This window comes from Lathamus discolor, chromosome 2, assembly GCF_037157495.1.
Source record: "Lathamus discolor isolate bLatDis1 chromosome 2, bLatDis1.hap1, whole genome shotgun sequence".
Taxonomy (NCBI): domain Eukaryota; kingdom Metazoa; phylum Chordata; class Aves; order Psittaciformes; family Psittacidae; genus Lathamus; species Lathamus discolor.
In genome coordinates, this window is record NC_088885.1 from 1,220,053 (window position 1) to 1,242,351 (window position 22,299).

At 48.9% G+C, this 22,299-nt stretch overlaps 1 protein-coding gene and 1 long non-coding RNA gene across 4 annotated transcripts in view; both read right to left on the minus strand.

Annotated features, from left to right (window-relative positions):
* Positions 1 to 1,598: 1,598 nt before the first annotated feature.
* Positions 1,599 to 14,715, minus strand: LOC136007528 (uncharacterized). 2 transcript variants are annotated; one of them, XR_010609747.1, is made up of 3 exons: positions 14,604 to 14,715; positions 4,245 to 4,384; positions 1,599 to 2,011 (listed from the first exon to the last, which is right to left on the minus strand). It is a non-coding gene; the product is annotated as an uncharacterized LOC136007528 (long non-coding RNA). The 2 variants fall into 2 exon arrangements; XR_010609746.1 differs by lacking the exon at positions 1,599 to 2,011 and adding an exon at positions 3,948 to 4,033.
* A 2,478-nt stretch (positions 14,716 to 17,193) lies between these two features.
* Positions 17,194 to 22,299, minus strand: part of LOC136007529 (uncharacterized) — a 70,825-nt gene continuing 65,719 nt past the window's right edge. Inside the window, exons 11-12 of one of the 2 annotated variants that reach the window (XM_065665375.1) lie at positions 20,929 to 20,985; positions 17,194 to 17,437 (exon numbers count right to left, since the gene is read on the minus strand). In XM_065665375.1, the coding sequence (XP_065521447.1) occupies positions 17,420 to 17,437; positions 20,929 to 20,985 (75 nt within the window). In that variant the 3' untranslated portion in view covers positions 17,194 to 17,419. The remainder of the gene's footprint in view (positions 17,438 to 20,928; positions 20,986 to 22,299) is intronic. The other variant, XM_065665376.1, reaches the window with a different exon arrangement.

Genomic DNA, 22,299 nt, shown 5'->3' on the forward strand with positions numbered 1-22,299 from the left:
TCTATAGGGAAAAAGGGTCTAAAGAGCTGGCAGGGAGCTTAGCAGAGAAAGGACGAGGAGCTTTCTGAGAGAAGCATGAAGCAGGCATCGCTATGATGTTAAGTCACCTATTTGGAGAGGCAGTTGGTCTCTGCTGCTGCAGAAACTCCTGCTTTGTTCAGCAGGAAACTGGGCTCTGACTTGTACATCCCTACCTGCTGAAGGCTCATCCACCTCCGCAGCAGCAGGTGGGACCTGCGTGCCTCAGAAGGCAGTTGCTCAGATGTCAGTCCCCACACTTCATTATCAGGTCACTCTGCAGGCGTTGGTGCCGGAGCCTTAGCCTGAAACACTTCTCTAGGCTGAGAATTTTTATGTGGCTGGAATTTCCCCTGTACCTACCCACTTCCCGATGGCTCCCGGTGATAAGCCAGGCAGTTATTTGCTTGGAAAATGCTGGCTGTCAAGAGAAATCGGACTCACTTTGCCCTGTTTTTAACCAGATTTGAGCTATCGCGTAAGGTCTCTGTCCATATCTTATCTGTCCTGATGCTGGTCTTATCACCTACATTTTACTGTTAGCTCTGACTGCGTGTTGTGTCCTGTATCATTAGTCAAATACTTCAGACCCTGCTTGCTTGTTCATTATAAAGTGATATTAGAACAGTCTGATAACTCCTATGCAGATTCCTCAGTTTACAGCAAATATAACTAAACTGCATATCCCTTAGTGTCACAGCAATCAAACAACAATGAAAGCCAAGTTGAAGGACTAAACTACTTTGTTCCTACCTGTACTTAGCCCCAAAGTTTTCTCTGTACCTTTTTCTCAGGGCATGTACCAACTGCATTGCTTGGGCTTTTCTATCACTACTTCCCTGATGCCCCCTGCTTTTCATGCACATAACTCTCCTGCAGTGAAGGCCTCAATGCCATTCCCTGTTCTTCCATTGCTCCTTGGAAATCTCAGATGGAAGAGATGGAGTCTCACAGCCCGTGTAAAGCTGACCTGGTGCAACAGTACTCAGTGCATACTGGTTGCGGTTTCACTCTCTTGGAGCTGGTGCTCAGTATTTTAAACACCTGCATCATCACCAAGATGATTTAAACACGTTTCTGCCTCGTTTTTGTCTCCCCTCCTCTGCTGTGAATTTCTCTCTGGCACTGCCTGAGAAGGGCAAAGGAAAACATCCAAAGAAGCACTGGGGTCTCCTAATGCATGTGACTGAATCTGCTTCAGGAGTCCCCTGAAACAGATGAACATCATTCCTTTGCAGTAGATCGACCCGCTGCCTGGGTGGCATCATTCCTACCTGTCCCAGCAGCAGTTGTCCCTTTCGCTCGTGCACACATCCCTACGTGCTGTTCCTCTGTTTTGTTCTCCATAAACTGTTCATCTTGCTGCTTTACCAACCATCAGGTGATCTTATTCTCTGCCTTGGTAGCCACACTTGTTCAGGACTCTGTATTTAGAATGGCAGTGAAGGGGCTTATTGTATCTCAGAAAGGCAGCAGCTCTGTCACCCTCTCCCCACCCCATCTTTTGTCACCTATCCCATCATCAAAGGGTTGTTTTGACAGGAGCCAGTCGATTTTGTCCCTTTGTTTTTCTCCCAGGCTCTTCCTCCCCATGACTTGCAGCCGTCCCATTACATCAGCTTGTGGATTCTGACACTCGTTGGTAAAACAGCAGGAGGCAGGCATCACAACACAAAATCTAACCGAGTCCTTATTTCACGGCTGATAAAACGCATCTCTGTGCTCACCCTACGCATGGGTAGCGGCTCTGTGCTCAGCGGCAATGAGCTCTCCATGCTGCCATTTGGATGTTGCAGTGCAAATTTTCTCCTACATGGGAGCCCAGCCATCCCTGCTGGCAGCTCCTTTGTTTTCAGTGCTCTGGGCAGTTCTCCCACAGGATACCAAACCAGTTACCGCAGTCAGGGATGCTTCCCGACCTTTGGTGCCTTCTGGAAGGTCATGGTTTTGCTCTTACAGCAAGCTTGCACACTCACAGAACTGCTGTGTCAACCTGGAGCAATAGATAATGCCCTTTAAAAGGCTTCTTTGCACTGTCAAGCACTATAAACACCGCTTTCTGGCAGCAGTGGAGCAACCTGCATTTCACTGCTTGCACACAGGACATTCCTACCCCAGGTCACCTCTGCCTTCCATTGGATCAGACCCAGCCAGATCCCCGCTCACCCTGGATCTCCTCTTGATCTATCCCTACAGCTGGCATAGAAAAAGGAATTACAACCACCACGACCTGCCTCTGGGGTGGGGAATCCCCGTGCCAGCCCAAAGCCCTCACCGTGTCACCGCATCCCTGCTACGTGGGGCTTGCTGGGGGAATGAGCTGCTCTAACCCAAACCAGAGAAGCAGCTTACATTGGAGTGTATCTGCCGCACACAGACACACGGCTTCATCCCCTCACTCCCCCTTATTCTCAACTGGGAATAAACAGAAGTTTACTGCTTTGTTTCCAGAAAACCCTAACAGTGCCCTCAGGGGCACCCACTCCACAGAGTTCAGAATAAGGCCCAGGCGCATGAGCAGAAGAAAGCAGAAATACATTTGAGAACAACAGAAGAGGCTTTATATTGCACCCCCTCTCTCTCCACAATGTCTTTTAAGCTTAAACCCACCAAAAGAAACCTTGTCTATGCTTCCCAGCACCAGCAGGCATGTCCAAAGACCAACCTCAGTTCAGAACAGCCGTTTTCAGCTTTAATCTGTCACTAAACCCCATTACAAGCTGTAGTTTGGAAACAAGTCAGTTGCTGAACCACTTTAAAAGCGTTTTCCCAGGGAGCAGCTCCTGCCTCTTCTTGCTTTCCATAATCACAATATCAAAATGAGGCGCTCACAACCCGTGTTAAAGACACGGGCATCCCAAGAGAGGTGGGAAGAGCACATTCACACTGGTTTGTATCACACAGCTTGATGTGTGCTGCAGATCTCTTACGAACCCCAATGATGCCAGCTGTGCTGTAATTAACACACGGAGCCTGCTGCAGGGAAGGTGGCCACTCGCTCTTGGAAATCATTGGAGTCTTCCCCCCCCACCAAGAGATGGGCTAAGCAAGCAGTTATGGGGCTCCTGTCCTTCTGTGAAGCACCATCATTAGCACGCTTTGTTACAGGTTTTCCATTCAGTGCCAGGTGGACATTGGTAAGTGAAAAGAGGGACCCTGAAGGCTCTCTGTGAAACATGAAGGTGTTGAAAGATCCATTTCCCCCTTCTAAAGCACTTACAAATAAACCGTGGGGATTTATTTATTTATAGCCAGATGGCGAGACTGAAAATAGGAATGGCTATTGGTAGGAACACTATGGGGAAGGGGCTTCTGGATAGGTTTTGAGGGTGCAGGCAGCCTACTGTTGAAGGAGTACTGAAAATAGATTACAGGATGGATCTGGGGAGGATGAAGAAACCTAATTGTTGGCTGTAATTAGCTGCATCCCAAGATGAGGGGGCCAGATGCTGGAGTTTCAAAACTTCATTAAAATCAAGAGGCCTCAATTGGTTTTCTGCAGCTGGGGGTCTGGTCCTTAGCTGCCTGCTGCAATGCTGGATCTTAAACAGACCTCTGGGGGGGGGGGGGGGGGGCATGTCATACATGCTTGCAAGGAAAAACAGACCACCAATACACTTCCACAGGATCAGAGGAACTGTATTATTCCCAACCAAGCCTGTTGTCTGAACAATCTCCGGGGTCTTTTCTCAGGCTGAAAGGGTTGCATTGCGCAGTATTGACCCAAAACACACACTATGCAATCTAAAGGAGCACATTGTTGCAGCAGTTCCTGTCTGGAATTTCTGAGAGCAGTATGTTTTCCCAAACCCACCATCCTCACAGACCTGCACAGTTAGATTAGCTCTACAGTTACCAATTTCTCTCTACAATTTGTTCTCAAGAGCCTTTTAGTACCTTTTCCCTAGGTGATGAGCAGCTCAGAACTAGTTCCTTTTGACACGTCGCATCTATTAATCTCTTTGTGCAAGGGAGAAAGGATGCCTTCAATTAAAAAATACCCTTGAGGAGAGTTCTGGAAAAAGCAGGGGAAGAAATTCAATAATCAGGATCTGAAAGCAGGCGACCTAAAAGCCAGATGTGACTATATAGTTTTAGCAAGGTTACTGGGGACAAAAGAGCCAAAGCCACCTTGATTTGTTCTACAAAGCAAATCACAAAGAACCCCCAATGGATAAGCACGATGTGATTCCTAGGAGGAGGATTCCCACTGTCTGCCTGCTTACCTGGGGACACGGAGTAGCTTCAAAACGTTTTCACCTTGCCTTTGAAGCAGTTGTTCCCTCACTCTTGTCACGTTTGGTGTGGGTTCAGGGTGATCTCATAATTGACTCAAGCTCCTGATCATGCTTGTCACAGATGGGTGCTGCTGGAAACAATTAGTAATTAATTTACAGAAGATGAGGAATAGTAGAAAAGCATTATTCCTTCATTTAAGACCACTGACTGCTGGCTCTGGAATAATAGCTGCTTATTAAGCAATAGGAAGGGATTTCTGCTCTGTTCTTCTGTCCATTTGTTCCTTTAGGTAACAGTATAACCCGCACATGGGATCTGCGCTCAGATTCTCCCTTAGCTAGAGGGGCTAAGAATCACTTAGGCAAATTTTATCTTCCCCTGAAGTTTCCTTCTCTTCCCCTGGAGAATGAGCAGCGATGCCATGAAAACGGGGATGAGGGAACTCGGGCTCCAGCCAGCCTAGCGGAGCTCTCGCCACCGATTTCAGCAGGGCCAGAATTTCCATCCTAATGACAAGGCATTTCATAATCTCAGCAAGAACTCAGGAACGCCATTCGGACAAATGCATTTCCAGGAGCTGCTTGTGATGTTTGGTGCCTGGCTGGAGAAGCCTCAAAGTACCGATACACAGCCCACAGCGGAGAATGGGGCAGCCCTCGACAATAGCTCAGCCGGGAGCTGCTGCTCAGACACAACTGAATGCAGTTGTCTTTTGTGTAGAGCAAACAAGAACAAACCAGGGCACAATGGGCAGAGTTTGGTACTGATCTGCTCTCATGTAAATCCAGAGCTGCTCCACTGGGAGAGTGGGGGTATAACGCTGGATGCCTGTCATCTTCGCAGGGGAGGTGGTTTTGGGCTGGTGTCACCGCACTTCTTGTTTGAGCTGTGGCAAATTTATGATGACTGGAATTTTTCTGTTGTCAGTGCCTGGATGAGTGCACAGTGCATTGCAGTGTGGTGCTGGACTGCACGGGAAGCAGCTCTCCGAGGATTCTGTTTTGTTCCAGCAGTATACGATGTCCCTGGGCAGCTCCTGTTTCCATCCCATCTTTCACTGTAGGACCAGCGCAATAATAAACCTGCTGGCATAATAAGTTTCTGGGTGCTGATCAGGAGGCTTGTCATCAACATGAGTTAGGAGGAGTTTGCTCTGGGCACAAAGCCAGAGGTCTATCTGCTTCCTCATTCTGCCCTCTTTAACTTCTGTCACATTGAGATTTTAAGTCTTGGTTTTGAAATGAACAAACACAGACACATGCACTAACAAAACACAGCCTGGCATTACCCATCCATCATCTCGGCGAGAGGAACAGAGAGGAATGCACCCTCCTAACACCTATTTTGAGGTTTTACTTGGGGAAATAGTATTAAATTCTCTACTGCTCATTTGATCCTGAAAGCATTAGTATGATAGCTTTTCTCTAGACAAAAATCCACAGGGAAACAGCAAGTTTCACATCACATAGAGCTGACAGGCTGGGAGAGACCAACCCATAGTCCTGCCTATAAAGGCTATCTGTATCTTCTGGTCCACAGTGGTTTTAGGGGTTGCTACTTATCTAACGTTCCACAAAAAACAAAGATATGTCTGTGTCCCAGATTAAGGAGTGGTTGTAAATGATCATATCAGCAGCTTGTCCAGGTCTATTATGCCAGTGTCATGGTTTAATCCCAGCTATAAATCAGCCATGCAGTCTCTCACTCCCCTCGCTCCTGGAAGGATGGGGAGGAGAATCAAAAGGATGTGACTCCCATGGGTTGAGATAAGAGCAGCCCAGTAACTAAGGTACAATACAAACCACTGCTGCTGCCACCAGTGATAATAATGATAAGGGAAATAACAAGGGAAGAGAATACAACCGCTCACCACCCACCAACCAATACCCAGCCCTACCCAAGGGGTGATCTAGCTTTTCCAGGTAACTGCCCCCAGTTTATGTACTGGGCATGACGTGCTGTGGTATGGAATACCTCTTTGGTCGGTTTGGGTTAGGGGTCCCGTCTCTGCTTCCTCCCAGCTTCCTGGCAGAGCATGAGACTGAAAAGTCCTTGGTCAGAGTGAACATCACTGAGCAGCAACTGAAACCATCGGTGTCATCAGCGCTGTTCCCAGGCTGAAAGTCAAAACCACAGCCCTGCACCAGCTGCTGAGGAGGAGAAAATGACTGCTGCTGCTGAACCCAGGACAGCCAGTTACGATATCCAGCATGGTTTGGGAGGATCTGGGAAACCCTAATCCTGCAGAAATGTAGCTACCTGGAAAAAGAAAAACCAAAGCAGGCTGTATGTTGTCTCAGGTTACTTTCTGCCCAGGAGAATCAATTGCAAACCAGCACCGCCTCAATAAAAACACCTAACGCAGTTTGCTCCAGTCTCACTGGTTTACCAGTGTGCACTGGCCAGTACAGGTGCTTTAGAAGGAAACAGAACTGTATAATGCATTGGAGTAGCGAGTAGTGCTTTACTATAGTGAGAAATTACTTTATGTAATAAGCTCCTTTTTGTTATATACTCTACTGATCCTGTACCTCCAGAAGCCCAGCTTTTGTTCACCTTAATTTAATAATCTTTTGCTACATTCCTGGGTTTTTTCATGGCTGAAGCAGCAGTCACTCAGCGCAGCAGCATCCCTTGCTAGTCACTGGGGTATGGAGCATACCTGGAGTTACTCAACTGCTGTAAGAAGGGAAGGAAATGCACAGTGCCATATACTAGCGCTAGAGTAAAATCAGACAGCCTTCTGCTTATCTGAGAGCTTGGTGGTCCTATCACAGGGCAGCTGGAACAGTGATGACTGTTCAATACTGGAATAATCTCTGATGAATAACCAGAATGTTAATGTGCATCCCTGTGTGCCAGTAAAGAAATGCCCAAATCCATGCAGGCTGCGGTGTTGTCTAGAACAGCAACAAGAAACAAAGGAGAGAGGGAAAGGGGAACAAGAGACTGTAACTGGGACAGATGCTCACTAAAGAGGCCACAAAAAGCAGTTCACACAGAGGGAAGGTGCAAGAGTACTTCAGCCATTCTAAAACTGCCTCTTAGTAAAACACATAGCTGTAAGCTTTTATTGCTTAACTTAAGAGAAATAAAACCTTGGTGCTTAAAAAGATATATTTCCCCTGAATTTCATGCTGCACCTCATGTGTGTTCCTACACAGGCACAGTAGCTACTCCTTAAATAACATTTCATGCAATTCACCGTCTTCACTAAGGAGCTACTGAGCTCTCAGAGAGATGAATACAAACCCTGTATCGCTCTGATTCCTTGTGAGAACGCACCAGGCTCTGAATACTGATCCTTTCAGCCAGAAACAGCTATGAACTTCATAATAATGTAATTAGCTGTTTGTAATGACACAGTGCCTTTCCCCTGCACATCTCCCAAGTGCTGGCTGGTCACCGCAGACCTCACTGCTGCCCTTATCCAGAGAAGCCCGTATTACAATAAGCATCTTCAGCAAAATTAATGCGGCTTCTTGCTGCGGGAGGCACGAAGGAGAAAGGCAGAAGCGGTGGCTGGCTTTAAGTGTCACAGAAAAACCAGTGCGAGTTTATAGCACGAGTTTCAGGGCTGGGAAACAAGGTCCCAGTGTAATTACAGGGCTTGCCCAAGGCCACAGAACGAGGCGGTGGTGGAGGGTTGATGGCAGCTCCCACAGCTCGAGTCAGATGCTCACGCTTCATTTTGCCAACAGATTCTTTTAGAAGCAGGAACAACGGCAGCAACAGTCGCATCCCAGGACGCGCTTTGAAATTACAACTTATTCAGACTGTATGAATGCAAGCATGTTCTTCTGCAAGCTCCAACGGCGGGCAGTACTGAAGGATACCTACTCCCCACAGGGTACTGCTTTTGAGGTCCTCCTGCCAGAGGTATTCCTTGAAGAGACCTCTTGCTATACAAGCTGTCCAGAACAGAATAACCCTTTCCTAAAGGGCAGCTTTTCCGAGTCATTTATGCCGTAATCTCAGCTGCGGCCAGACTTGTTTCAGCATATTGCCAATGAGGCCCTAAACATGATGAAAGTACTTTAATGCAGCGTAAGCCGAGCTGGAGTGAAGTTTGGTAGGAACAAGCGGAAAGCGCTGGAAGCAGCACCTCTTCCAGGCCGCTTTCCCTCCCCACATACAGAAACAGGATTTCAGCAGATTCCCTGTGGAATCGCCCTGCAGCTTTGGCACCTCTCAGCCAAACACAGGCCCCGCAAACCACTTCTCACTTGTGCTTACCCCCAAGAGTAAACACCCAAAACAGCAAATAAAGATCTTCAAGATGAGCAGATTCTCCTCATAGCAAACCCATCAGGATAAGATCACGCAGGGACAGAGAACACGCAGAAATCTGTGTTAAGCTTGAGCATGACAAAGCCCAGGTTATGCCCGTGCTGGACAAAGCCTCCTGCTTCACTGCCTGAGGCCAGCTGGCAAAGCTTCCTTCTTGCTTTTCAAGAGATGCTGCCCTGTGAATTGCATGCAGCAAGGGGTGAAATCAGACCAGTAACTTGGGGATAAGGCTAAGAAATACTCCACAATGGGACACCAAAGAAGCTAAATCCCCATCATGGGCCCCACGACATCGGGGGGGTTCAAATAACCCCAGAGAAAAGCATGCAAAGATGCTTACCCAGCAAGCTACCCCATGCTCGCATGATTTGAAGACCCATGAAAAGCTGGGAGAAAGTCCTAGGTAGGAACCACCACAGAGAAGTTCCTCGAGACTTGATAGCAGGGATGTTGTGTTCCTGCCCCATATTTCTGGGTTTGAGTGGTCACTCCTGCAGCGCACCTTGAAGACACACATTGAGCCCTCGCCTCTCTAAATGTTCTCTTCTTGCTTAGGCACATGCAACTGTTTAGTACGTCTTAAAAGCAAGAGAATAAGTGAGTTTAACCTTGAAGGATGGGGCTGGTCTCGCTCCAAGGGGTACACGGATGTGGATGGGGCAGGCACACCAAGTAACGCATGCGTGATGCCCAAAGGATAACATTGAGACAGATGAGAAATACCAACTGCATCCTGGTGACTGAGAAAAGCGTGAGATCAATGGCACCGAGAGAAATAAGCATGTAGTTGGATTCAGGCAGAGCAGTAGCTCCCAAACCGCGTACGAGCGACTGTGTGGTCCACCAAGCTGAATCCCTTTGGAGGGTTTCCAAGGAAAACTTTGATGCTATCGGTACATGCTGGTCTGTGGCAATCGTCCATGGAGAAACAGAGTTTGGGAGAAAAACACCAGACCTTGAGAACAAGCCTTTGTTTTAGTGAGTGGGAAGTGGGAAAAGGGCCCGTTCCCTGTCCTGTTCGGATGGCTCGGTGCAAAACAGGTCACTGCACTCTCAGGGCCCGGCCAAGCGGCATCGCGCTTACCTTGGCTGTGGAGCAGGGCACAGCGCACCCAGCTTGTGTCAAAGCCAGCTGAAATCAGAGACGCGCTGTACACAGCGGCCCGGGCAGGGGCTCCTGGCAGCTCATGGAAGCGCAAGGCACCTGCGTGGGTTAATTTCCCATTCGGGAAATGCTGGGAAATTCCATCTAGGATAACAGCAGCAGCACAGGATTCACCCAGAGAGCAGCAAACCGGCCCCTGCAGTGCCTGCACCAAAGGAGAAGGTGCCAAGCATGAGGTGGAAGAGGAAGCAGATGTGGGAGAGGAGACCAAGCGTGGAAGTGAGCTGAGCCACAGCCAGATGATTCCCCAGGCATCTCGCTGCAGGCAGCTTCCCTCAGGGAGCACAGCCGGAGCCTCCTGCTGGAAAATAGAGCCTGATAAAGAGCCTGTTTATTCTGGTTCACTTCCTATAACCGACTTGGTGACCTTGGGCGCTCTGTCTGCAGTGTGAGTGGCAGGCTGTCAGCGCACGAGCCTGCCCTACAGACACCTTAGGAAAGGGAAGCTTAGCCCATGTGTGTGTCTTACTGCAAAGGGCTGAGGCAGGCTGCTCCGCTGGGCTGTGCTCCCTGGGAGCTGCACGGAAAGGATATCCGGTGGTCCCTGCGGGCTCCGGCTGGAAGGAAGCCGTCGCTCAAGAGAACAGCTTTGCTTGCTCCACTCTGCGCTGCAGCTGAGAGGCAGCTCCAGGTCTGAAACAAGACCCCAAACGCAGCTGGTGGAGCCCGTCCCAAAGCAGGCCATGAACTGGCATGGCTTCTTAGTGGGGGGGAAGTCATCAGGAGGGCTTGCTGCTCTCCTGCAAGATTACTGTTACCTTCAATAAATCACTGGTAGCAAATCAAAGGCAACCCTCTTCCCAGCACGCAGGCTTCTCCAGAGCGAAACAGCCCTTGGAGAACCGCGCATCTTCCTCCAGGAACCTTCTGCCTATTGGGATCACCAGGAGCCAAATCCGTTCTTGCTTATGAGTAAAAAAGCAACTGCAGATCCTGTTCTTTCAATCATGAATCACCGGGTTACTGGTTATCATAGACCTTAGCACTTGCCTGTTTGGGGGAAGTAGGTCTAGTTCCACATTTCAGCTAAGTACTATTCACCCAGTAGCCACCTCTGGGCCCGGGGTTATCAGCATCCCACTTGTACATTCATACACTGCAGCAAGTCACACATCCCCTTGTTTGCCAATATTTTCTGTTATTGTTTATCTAAAAACAGGCAGCCCATTGTTAGCAAACAGAAGTGGCGAAGAGAAGCGCAGCAATTCTTACAACCCAGCTGCACTCTGAATTCCTTTCCTTTACAAGGTCACCATACCCTGAGAAGCAACAAGCGCAGCCTGTATCATGTCCTCAAGTGCTCCTTGGAGAGAGCGAGCAGCCCTTCCTGCTCCGTGTACCATGAGGATCCACAAATCACTGACCAAGCAGGCTGCTGTCCAAGATGCTCAGATCTCCTGCCCAGTAAAGGGGCCACAGATGGGAGGGCTGAAAGGAAAGGTGCAGCAAAGCCACAGTTCTGCAGATGTGTCTGGCACAGAAACCTCTGGTGCTGGACATCCACCCCACACAATGAAGTGGATTTCAATGAGTACATACAGGCCACGCTAAGGGATGCTGGAGCCTTAGCTGGACACAGCTTTTGCCCTTGTTGGGGAGAGCCTTAATGTCTGAACTGCAGCAGAGCTGTAAAACTGCTCCTTGGGTTGCTCCTGACACATAGGACCCTGTGGATGAAGCTGAGCGTGGGGGGGATGCGCACAAAAGGAGGAAGCTGGCTAGAGACATGTTTTGGGAGTTCCTGCAGCTGCTTTAGGTTCCCCATTGCGGGGATATGGGCAGATGACACATTCCCTGTACCAGCAAACGTGGGCAGGCTGCGAGTAAAGCCTGCCAAGTGCCCAGCGATGCGACTGCGCTCTCGTACTGCAGTGAGCCTTGCATCTTTAACCTGGTGCACAGGGCAAAGAGGATCAGCCCCAGGTAACAACCGCCCAATGCCGAGAGGTGCTGGGAACGCATCAGCGCTTTCAGGCGAGCTTTTCCTCTCCAAACGTGTTATTGATACCCACTCGCGCTTCACCCCAGGCTGCTTTGCTGGATGCATTGCAGTGATTCCCAATGCAACGCTCTGAGCAGCGTTTCCAGAATTACTTCCCTCTTCGAACTTGCTCATTAAAATCACTTTAGAAGAGTCATCCATTTCCCTTAAAGCCATGATCATTTATTATCAGCATTTCTCATCTCTTATTTAATACCCTTTCTGTGTTCCATTCTCTCTCTGGCTTATGCCAAGGTGCCTGCCTCCTGTTAGCATTTGTGCTAAACTGCAGGGCTTTTTGCACTAACCTAAGCAGTAATAAATTCCAGAGGCTTTTGCTGTCTCCAGTGCTCAGCTTCCTCTGGCTCTCACTTGAATTACTTTCTTGTAGGGATGCAAGAGCTGCCATCACTGGTTCAGACCTATCCATCCCATGCACTGTCCTGTATCCTGTCTCCAAGGCTGGATTATCATGGATTTATAAGAAGCATCCCCAGGAGGAATACATTTACCTTTTATGACATTACTCTGGTCATGGACTTTGCTACTGTTTGAAAGCTCAGCTCTAGGTGTAGCTCCTCTAAATACCCCAGAAAACTTTTAAATTGGATGCTGAAATCAGGCAGCACCTCTCCAAAAGTTGCCTAAATTCAGTCTGACCCTAAAACTAAACCTCAGCACAATGTTTTCCTGTGATGGAAACCAGAGGTTTCACACAATCCCAGACTGGTTTGGGTAGGAAAGAACCTTAAAGCTCACCCAGCTCTAACCCCTGCCACGGGCAGGGACCCCTTCCACTGGAGCAGCTTGCTCCAAGCCCCTGTGTCCAACCTGGCCTTGAGCACTGCCAGGGATGGGGCAGCCACAGCTTCATTACCATCAGAGGATGCTATTCAGAAACAGGTCCTGCAAAGGGCTAAAAGGTCCAGTAACATCTCAAGGGCCATTGCAGCAGTTCCATCAGGGGAACAAGGCTCACTGAAACCCCGTGAAGGATGCACTGGTACCAGTCGCACACTGGTGCATTGGGTTTGGTACCCATCCTAAGGCAGATGCCTGCAATAGAGCGAGACATCATCCCCTGGGGCCAGAGACCCACTTGTTGGTAAAACCCACTCTGGAGGAAGTCCCCTGGCTGCAGGCCAGCCACTGGCTGCGAGCCCACCCTACGCTTGCCCAGGGACGTGCTCCTCCTGCTGCCGTGTGCGGAGGAACGAGGAGGGCAGCGCGCCAAGGTGTGATCGGGGATGGACAGAGGCAGGCAAACATCAACACGAGGGCAGCCTCCGCCACGGAGGGGACCTGGCCGTGGCGGGGGTGATGGATCACCCAGCGCGGCTGCCTCACCCGCTCGCTGCAGTCTGTGACCTGATGCTGCGTGGTTACCGAGCGCACAGATTGACCTCCCTCTCCCCTACGACTCGGCATGCTTGGGGTGATTGTGCGAGCTCTTCTCCCTGCTAACAGCGCGTGTTCAAACCGTGGGCTAACACCCTCCTTGAAGAGGCTGTCATGACCTTGACTGCAACCCCATCCACGTTTAATAACCTCCAAAACCCCGAACCAACCCCTGCTTTTCCTCCCCTCACTTCTGTTTTCTGAAGCAGTGGGCTCGTTCCCACTGAAAATACAGGGGATCTTAGTCACTGTCTGCTTTTTTCCTCCCCCAGCCTGAGCTGCCTCAGTCTATTTGCCAAAGCACTTGGCAGCAGCATTTGCTTGAAAATTAGATAATTGGTAAAAGCAGGAATTAGCTCTGCTGCTCCATCCCACCGGGACGCGGAGCATTCCCTCTCCGCAGGGGGTTATCAGGTAATCTTCCTGCCCCAGGTAACTCCAAGGTAAAAGGAGGAAATGAAAGTGTTGCTTGTCAGGTGTTACTTGGCAGCGCTGGGGGTTGAATCAACTGCCCATCAACTGTCCTCAGGGCCAGACAAGAGCCACAGAAACAGACACTGTGCGCGAGTCCTGAGCACGTGGACCTGACCCTACCGCACACACAGAGGCAAGCGCCTGTCAAGAGCTACTTAGGAGTGGTATTTTAATGGCAAAGCTGCATCAGTCCTCTGAGCATCGCGCACTGTGCACTTCAAATACCAACAGCTCTGCAAAGCAGCTCCCCCTCCCCTAGGGACTGGATGATGTTTAAGGTCCCTTCCAACCCAAACTGCCCCATGAGCCTATGGCTTCTGGCCTTGGCAGATGCAGTTCTGCCTTCGTCCCTGGAGTAGAAACCCCTGACTTCAGGCAGGCAGCGGTGGAGTGAGGACCTGCGGCATCCCAGCCCACATCTATGCTTGAGGAAGCTGATAGGGCACAGCAAACCCACAGCAAAACACCCCTCCACATCCCCCTGCCCTTTGGGTGCTTGTCAAGGGCTAAGAGGGGCTCGCAGTTGCCCTGTGAGACAGGCAGAGAGCATTGGCAAGGAGGTTACCACTACTTGCTTGTGGCTTGCACACAGCTCCTTGGTCCCTGGTTTACAGAAGCATCCTATGGGTTCTTGTTGGGATTTTTTACTTTCTTTATATATAATCTTCCCTTTCCTTTTGGTTTTTTACCTTTCTGCTCACCAGCTATTCCTGGTAAGTGTCAGACAGCGTCTGGGCTGTGCAGAGCTCCTGCCTCCCAGGGGAGCCATAAGGTGATGCAGAGGAAGTCACACAGCTCCACAACCTGAGCTTTGGTTGATGAAGGAGAAGAAAGGGAGCAGTCATGCTTCAGGCTGCACACATTTGGGCTCCTGGTTTGCAAAGGCAGGTTTAGACTGCGGAGCATGCCATGCCCCTTCTGACCTGTACCTTCCAAAAGGGCAAAGCTAGAAAAGAGCACTCTCACACAGCGGCTCCATCTCAGCACACAAACCCCCTGACAGCCCCAACACCAGACACTGCTTTCAGCGATCTTTACCTTCAGGTGGTCGAACACACAACAGGAAGGAGGTCCGAGGCGCCAGGACCGAGCAAGCTTCCCCTGAACCCCAGAGGCAGGCTTGAGAGCAGGGCTCCATCCCACCCCTTCCCTTTCCCCTGCAGGAACCAAGCCCCTTCCCCAGCAGCTCCTGCTTTATAGCAGCATCCCAAACTGCCCCACCTGGGAGACACAGGCGGGTTCAATGGTTTAATTAGAGTGGGTTTGATAGCCAAAGGGTTTGTTGTTTGGTTTGGGGCCTTTATTTTCCTCCTTTCTTGTAAAGGGTCATTTTGCACACAGGGAAAATGTGTACAAAGGTTTCAAACCAACTGCGGTTGAGGCCATGTGGGAAACGTTACATGACATGTCAAAACATCGCTCCTGCCCGTTTATGCAGAGTAGTTTGTGCTGTAATTTCCTTTATGGCTTAAACCCCTTTCATGACCAGTTTTCTTCAGTGTCCAGCCCCTTCTACACATTGACTGCGCTTCATGTGAACTGTGACATGCTGCAGGACAAGGCTGCTCTCCGCTCTGCTTGATGCTGGTTTGCCGTTCACATCTCGGATAACCAAACGTCTATGAACTGCAAGCAGTGCATCTGAAAAGCAGTTTGCAGGAAGATGTCAGTGACAGGACGCAGCTGGCTGTAATTTAATGACTACAGAGCATTAAGAATAGAAACAATTTCAGAATGCACCAAAATAGCTAGAAATATAAGACCCTTGGCTGACTTAAAGCCTCGCAGTCTCTGTGTGAGGGGGTTGAATAGAGCAGCCCCGTAAGATCCTTTAATTCCAACAAGCAATTGGCAACCACTCTTTAACCTGCTGATACAAAGTCCTCTTGGCTTTGCCTTTTATCCTGACTTTTGAGATAGATCTAACCGAGACCTGGCTCACATATGCTCTACTCCGAGTTTATTTCCTGTAGGGTTTTATTACTGTCAGTTGCTGCTGCTGCTGCTTCAGAGACAAATTCAGATATTAAACGCAGTTGACTTAAGCTTTGAAGCTGAACAAAGCTCTGTGCAGATGTTTGACAGGAAACCAGAGCCTTGGATTCCTAACAGCTTTCGTTTCTGAGAGCTAAGGAAGTTGGTGAACAAATCCGAACGATGCGAATGGAAAACACAAGGGACAGCAAACCACGGGACAATCCCCTCGGTACCCAGCACTGAAAAATTCACATCTCTTCTTGGATCTGAGTCCTTCCACTTGTAAACGCGCTGGATGTGTCAAATTCCACATGGAGAGCTGACAAATGTAACACTTGGAATGCTGGATTTATCTCAGCACTTCCCTGGCTGTTTGCAAACTTTACTGTTCTCCAAACGGAAGAGCAAAATAAGAGCTAAGAAACCCCAACAACTCCCAGCTCCCCAAATCCTTTGCTAAGTGGTAATGGATTCTAGCCTTATAGCCGTCGTCTGTACACGGTTTGTGTGCCAGGGCTGTAAATGTGCGTGGGGGAGGCAGAGCCCTTGCAGAGGCTCCTGAATGGTCCCCTGCCTTGGGCAATGATGGTCTTTGGCCGCCGAGCCCAGGCAAGCGATGCTGCGGCTCATGCATGGTGCTCTCAAGGCATATTGCCCCCATATAGGAAAAGGCACTGTGCCTGGGTGCTGTCTGTAGGGAGCTGAGGTAACAGGGTGCTGAAATACTGCATAAAAAGACACATTATGCTAAAGCGGACGGAGCCAAGTGCTGCAATGAGGCAATGGCCCATAGAAATCATGTCGTTTGCCAGTCTGGAGTCATTTCCAGGGCTGTAAGTTTGTTTGCTGGAAAGAGTGGGAGCAGGCTGCTGGCAGCCCAGCCTAGGCAAAGGCAATTGCTGTTAGCCCCTGCTATGGCTGGAAGCTGTGATCCTGGGGAGCAAGCCTGGCAAACAGAAAAGAAAGCAAGAGGAAGCCTCAGGGCATTTGGCCCGGTCTTAATTTTTCCAGGTGGGATTTTTCTTTCCCTAAAAATTCCTGAAGACGCCGATTTCCCAACCGGGATAACACAGGCCGCCCGTGCCATTTTCCTCCTTTTTCAAGAGTGGAAAAGAAAATATTCTCTCTTGTTTTCCTCAATGAAACTGAAACAATAGAGCCTTGTTTGACTTTGTTTTGATAGCTCCCATGTTGATGCACCAGCATCTCCACTTGTGCCAGCACAGCTGTGGGAATACACGTAGTCCCTCTCTCCCTCTGCTGATCGGTGTGTTCTTCACAAGCAGAACTCAAAACAATGCAGGCCCTATATTAACAATGGCATTTGTGTGTGAATATAGGACAAGGGGAGGAAGGAGGAAGAGCAGAATGGCAAAGATTCTTCGCATAGCGATGGCTACATGCTAACTGGAGAACACCCCCAACACCCCCCCAAATAACACCTCATAAATTCAGAAGAGAAGTTATTTGTCAATTTATTTTATTGTAAGTGTAAAAAGAACATACATGAAGATGGATGGAGGGGAGAAAAAGAAACAAGAATCACGATATGAACGCAATCATTCTTTTTTAGGCAGAAAAGTGAATGCACATCTCTCTGGATTTCCCTTGTCTGTTCTGTTATATAGAACCAAATGTGGTTTTCAAATAAACCATTAGGGCCTAAATTGAACATGATTTGCAGGGAAAATAAAGCCATATATGCTACATTAACCATTTTCACTCCATCCCACTTCCACTTGGTTGGCTACCTGTCATGCTCTGCTCCTGAACAGTGTCACTGATGCTGAAAGGAAAAAGATGACACAGTGCTTTCAAAGTGGGCTCAGTCTCTCAGATGTGTTCCTGAGACCAGCTGGAGCGTCCAAGAGATAACCTCATTTAACTGGTGCAAACTGGAAGGAAACTGTGATCACGTTACAAATCGAACACTACAAATCAAAGCACAGCAGTCTGGCACCCAGAGCAGAGGGTGAGGAAATGTGTAAGACTGAAGGAAATGAAGGCACTCTTGCCCCTGCGTGGTGCATCGTTAGATAAGTGGAACAAAATGAGTGTTGCACCAAAGCGTCAGTGGTAAGTGCGTACTTCACCCACTGCCAACGACAGGTTAGAGTTACTGGAGGCAGAGTGGTACAGAGCGAGCAATGCATCTGGAGGATACAGAGAAGCTGTGGCTGCCCCATCCCTGGCAGTGCTCAAGGCCAGGTTGGACACAGGGGCTTGGAGCAAGCTGCTCCAGTGGAAGGGGTCCCTGCCCGGGGCAGGGGATGGAGCTGGAGGAGTTTTAAGTTCCCTTCAACCCAAAACGTTCTCTGGGATTCTGTGATTCTATGAAAGAGAAACGACAGCAGGAGGAGTCAGTGCAGACTCTGCTGTTGCATCTTTGCTGCTGGTTTAGGTGGTGAATAAATGTGGTGGGGATCCCCTTCAGAGCTCTTTTGCAGGGTACTCAGGCAGTTTTTAAGCCATGGTATTTTCCAAAACGTGCAGGATGAATGCTTGAGCTAAATTGCCCCCTTTTTGCACCCCAGCTCTCACTGCACATGCAGGCATCACGGAAGACACGGTGAAGATAGATAGATTTTGTGATGTTTCTTAGAAACACTTTTGACTGTATCCCCTCTGGAACCTGATCTACCCAAGGTTTGTACCTGTTTGAAGTCCCCAGGCAGAAAGAAGAAACAGTCATGTTTACAGAGTGCACAAGGACATTGCTTTGCATTTCAATGAGGACCGGCAGCACACAGCTCTCTTTTCCTCCAGCTACAGCCAGCTCTCAAATATGATGTTACTTTCTAAGGTGCCATCCCCTGTGTCCTTGAACTCCTTTCCTCCTGTGTGCTGTAGAGAGGCTGACAGAAAGAGCGTCTCTGGGCGCAAGGTTTATCTGCACAGCCCTACCAGCCACCCCGCTCACTCCAGGACTGCCTGCAAGCTCTGGAGAAGGGGATGGCCGCAGCATGAAGACACCCGCAGCGTTTTCCAGCCCTATCTCAACATACCGTTCCAAAACGCTCCCGAGTCCTTCCTGCTCGCCCTTCAGACCATTGCCCCTGGTCACGGCGGGGTGAAGCTCTGAACTGCAAAGCAGTGGCAAAATAGCAGTTTTACATGGAGTGTGCCTGGAGACAGTGATGGGTGGATAGGCAAGTGGGCAACACAACCCATGCTCTGGCTGTGGTCTCTCCAGTGGATCCTTGTTCTTCATTTGGCTCTGCCTCCTGTCAGCAAGGGCTCAAGGGCATGGGATAGGTATTATTTTGCATGTCATCGTAGCTTGTTTTCACTTCCATTGGTCGGCTACCTTCAGCTGCAATATTCAGTGAGGCTGGTGCTAAGTGTTTGCTTCTCAGCTCAAAATTCACTGAGCAAAATGTAATTAACTAAGGAAAACCAGCACTGGATGAGCCCCTGCTGCGCGTTGGATTTATTTGCTCTTAAACAATTTCCCAGTCCAAAACTGCATAAACACAGAGCTCTACCGGCCAGTACAGCTGCTGCACGAGCTTAGAGCAATCACAAGCAGACAGTGCAGCATCAGGCACTGATGGCAATCAGGAACTCATAGGTCTGCTGGCTCCCGGCCTTTCTTCCATCCTTGCTCATGAGCAATCGTAGTGCACAAGCTCTCTGATTGGGTTCATGCACCTGCATTGACAGCATTAGCAATGCTGGCTGGCAAAGCTGATCTGTCTGGATGCGGGTAATTCACAGCCTCCTAACCCCTTAGACTATAAACACCTCACCTTGGCTTCCACTGAGCACAGCAGGCAGGCAGGCAGCTTCCTCACACTGCTGACTGTGCTTTCCCCATGGCTTGACTTCCTAAATCTCTGCCTGGGGGCTGCTGTGGAACAGGAACCTCAGAAGCTGTGAGCAGCCGATGTTTGACAGAGGAGGGATGTGGATGCACAGTAATGATGCTCCTGAGAAGGAGGGGTCAGAGTGGACCCACAGGGCAAGCGCTGCATCAGCGAAGGCCCACCAGCTCATATAACTAAGGGATGATTTGCCAGGACAGGCACAGGGGAGGACAGGAGTCTTAAGATCCTCATTACAAAAAAGAATGTTCCCCTTTTCTGTGGCTGTGGTGGTGTCCGGAGCAGACCCACGGTGAAGTTTATCTCCTAAAACATGAATGCAGCAATGCTGAGGCACCTCTGTCAGCGAATCCGCAGACTGATTCACAGAAATACAGATCGGGGGCAGTTCAGGCTTCCTCTCCATCGGTGTGCAGCAGGAAGCGTAGTGGCAGGACTGCAAGGTGCTCAGTCTGGATTCTCAAACATCTCACTCTGTGGCTGCATGTTATTTGCTGTGGCAATTAGGGCAGTGCTGAAGCTTTGGCTACCTCAAACGAGGCACACACATAGGAATGACCTACTTTCCAAAGACGTGGAGTTCTGGCGTCTCCCAGTAGGTCTGTGCGAACTCGTTCCTTTTTGGAAACAAAACCCCCTTGCCTCTTCACGATCTCATGTGAAAATACATAGCTGCAGCTGTTAAACTAGGGCATGACTGCTTTGGCCCTGGTGAAGTCCACAAAACCAGGCTTCCATCTTCGCTTTGACAAGCCCTCTGCATTTCAGTTACTGCAAGCATAGAACGGGGACTACTGCAAGTAACCCATACCCGCTGCTGTTTGGCTCGGCGGATGAAATGCAATATGGAAAACACCAGCCGTTATGGTTAGCAACAGATGAAGAATTGTACGGTAGTGATGGGAGGCTTGCTGTCCCCTTCTATCAGCTGGAAACATGAGCTTTACCAACAAACCCCCGTTGCTTTTCAACATCTAAGTTTCACAGCACATCTGTTGAGTCGCTGCTGACGGAACTCCACGGATCTGGTTGCTTTTCCCGAGCAATGTGCTCATGTCTGGGTCACCGCCGTGGGTACATCTGTCATGTATAAAATAACTGAGGGCTAAACTGAGGAAGGTTTCCCTGGCTATTGCTGCACAGTCTGACGCTGGTCAGAATGACGTGTGTCAGAATGCTAACACTTGGTTTCCCCGGTTCTACATACTATTGGAGTTACATTCAGGAGGAAAAGAGAGAGGGAGCAAGAAGAGTTCTAGAGCTCCATCAATGGCATCCCAAGCATGGCACAATAACGCTTGCTATGGTAGCGACAGGGAAACACTTCCCCCTGGCTTTATTGTTAACGCATTTTTTCCCAGGAGAAGCCCCTAGAGGGAACACTTTGTTAAGCCATGTCGCTTATTGCAGCACCTGAAGAGTGCTTCTGTATTAGTGCATGGGCAGCGTCTTGCTGGAGAGTGAAGAGTTCCAGAGGAAAACTGCTGGAGGGTGAACCAGCGACACGGTCAGGCAGCAACAGAAAAAAGGCAATTATTAGACTTGGCAAATAACTCCCTCACCTCTAGTTTGTGCCACAAGTCTCTGTTGGTGCCTTTCCACTGGCTGAGGTTAAGTATCTAGGAAGGAAACAGAGATCCTTAAGGCAGCACATCATCCAGCTCCAAGGAGTTTTGAGTAGATACAGCCCAGTCTGTGCCCCCTCTGACGTGCATCTTCCGCTGTTACTGCCCAGTTACAAGAGCAGAGATTTATGCGCCATTGATTTTTCCTTACAGCTGACAAGGCCGAAGAAATGGTCAGGGGGAAATGGAATGCAAAATGTTACCTTGACTGCATCTTTAAAGGAATCGCTCCACTAAAAGCACCAAATTAACTCCTGCAGAAATCATAACTCAAAGCCCCTCTGGCATGTGCAGCATTTTGTATCACAGTATGCAATGCTAACTTTTATATCTCATTATATACATGCACTGTGACTGGAATACAGTTGCTGAGGGAACCATAACCTTGAATTATCCTGACTTCTTTCAGCGTGCCAAGCCACAGGATTGCTAGTGCATGGGCTTTCATTTTCCTGAAAAGGAATATGCCCTGCTGCCTTGTATTAGCCATGCCTTATACTTGCGCTGGAGTCATCTTGTGTGGCAGCAAAAGAAGACAGCAAATTCGGTTGCAATGTTTACTACATAATACACCTGCACTTCAAATCTAGACATGTGACGGTTGGTTTACATGCGTGATTTTAAAATACTGGCATCCTCAATATGTTTCGGCTGCAAACAAAGCAGGAGAATAGATCCTTGCTGTCAAATGTGCCAAAGCTCTCATAATGCAGGCTGAAAGACAGAAATCAGTTCAATTCTCTGCTCACTTGGAAAACAGCTAGTAATAATTACACTAATAACTGTTATTCAATAAAACACTATGTGTTCTCCTACTGTTTAAACTACCTTGCTAACTGCGATTGCTTCAGAGGGTAAGTTCTGCCTGCAGGCCAAGGGGAGCAGACAGGCCCTTCAGAGCAGGCAGCACTGTCCATATGGGTAGCACTTGACCATGCGTCTCCTCCAGTCCCCATAGGATACTCCTGCAGCTCTGAGACAGGTCTCTCAAGAAATACCATAAGGTTGTCTTACTGATGGAAGAATCAATATTTGAAATCCCCCCTTCAAACCCAAGTAAATGTAGCAAAAAATTGATGAGGATTTGAGCAACTGAACCTTTACAGGAATAAAGACAAATTATATTTTAACAATCTGGTATGACTTATTAAAGTTCTTTTGTACTTCCAGACTTTCAGCATAATTAAGTGTAGCTATTTCATAACCTAATTATGAAATAAGAATAACAGTGTAGTGCTAATAGCTTCTTTACCCTGGACTTAATATGGTAGCTTTAATCATGACACCCCATCCCTGGCAGTGTTCAAG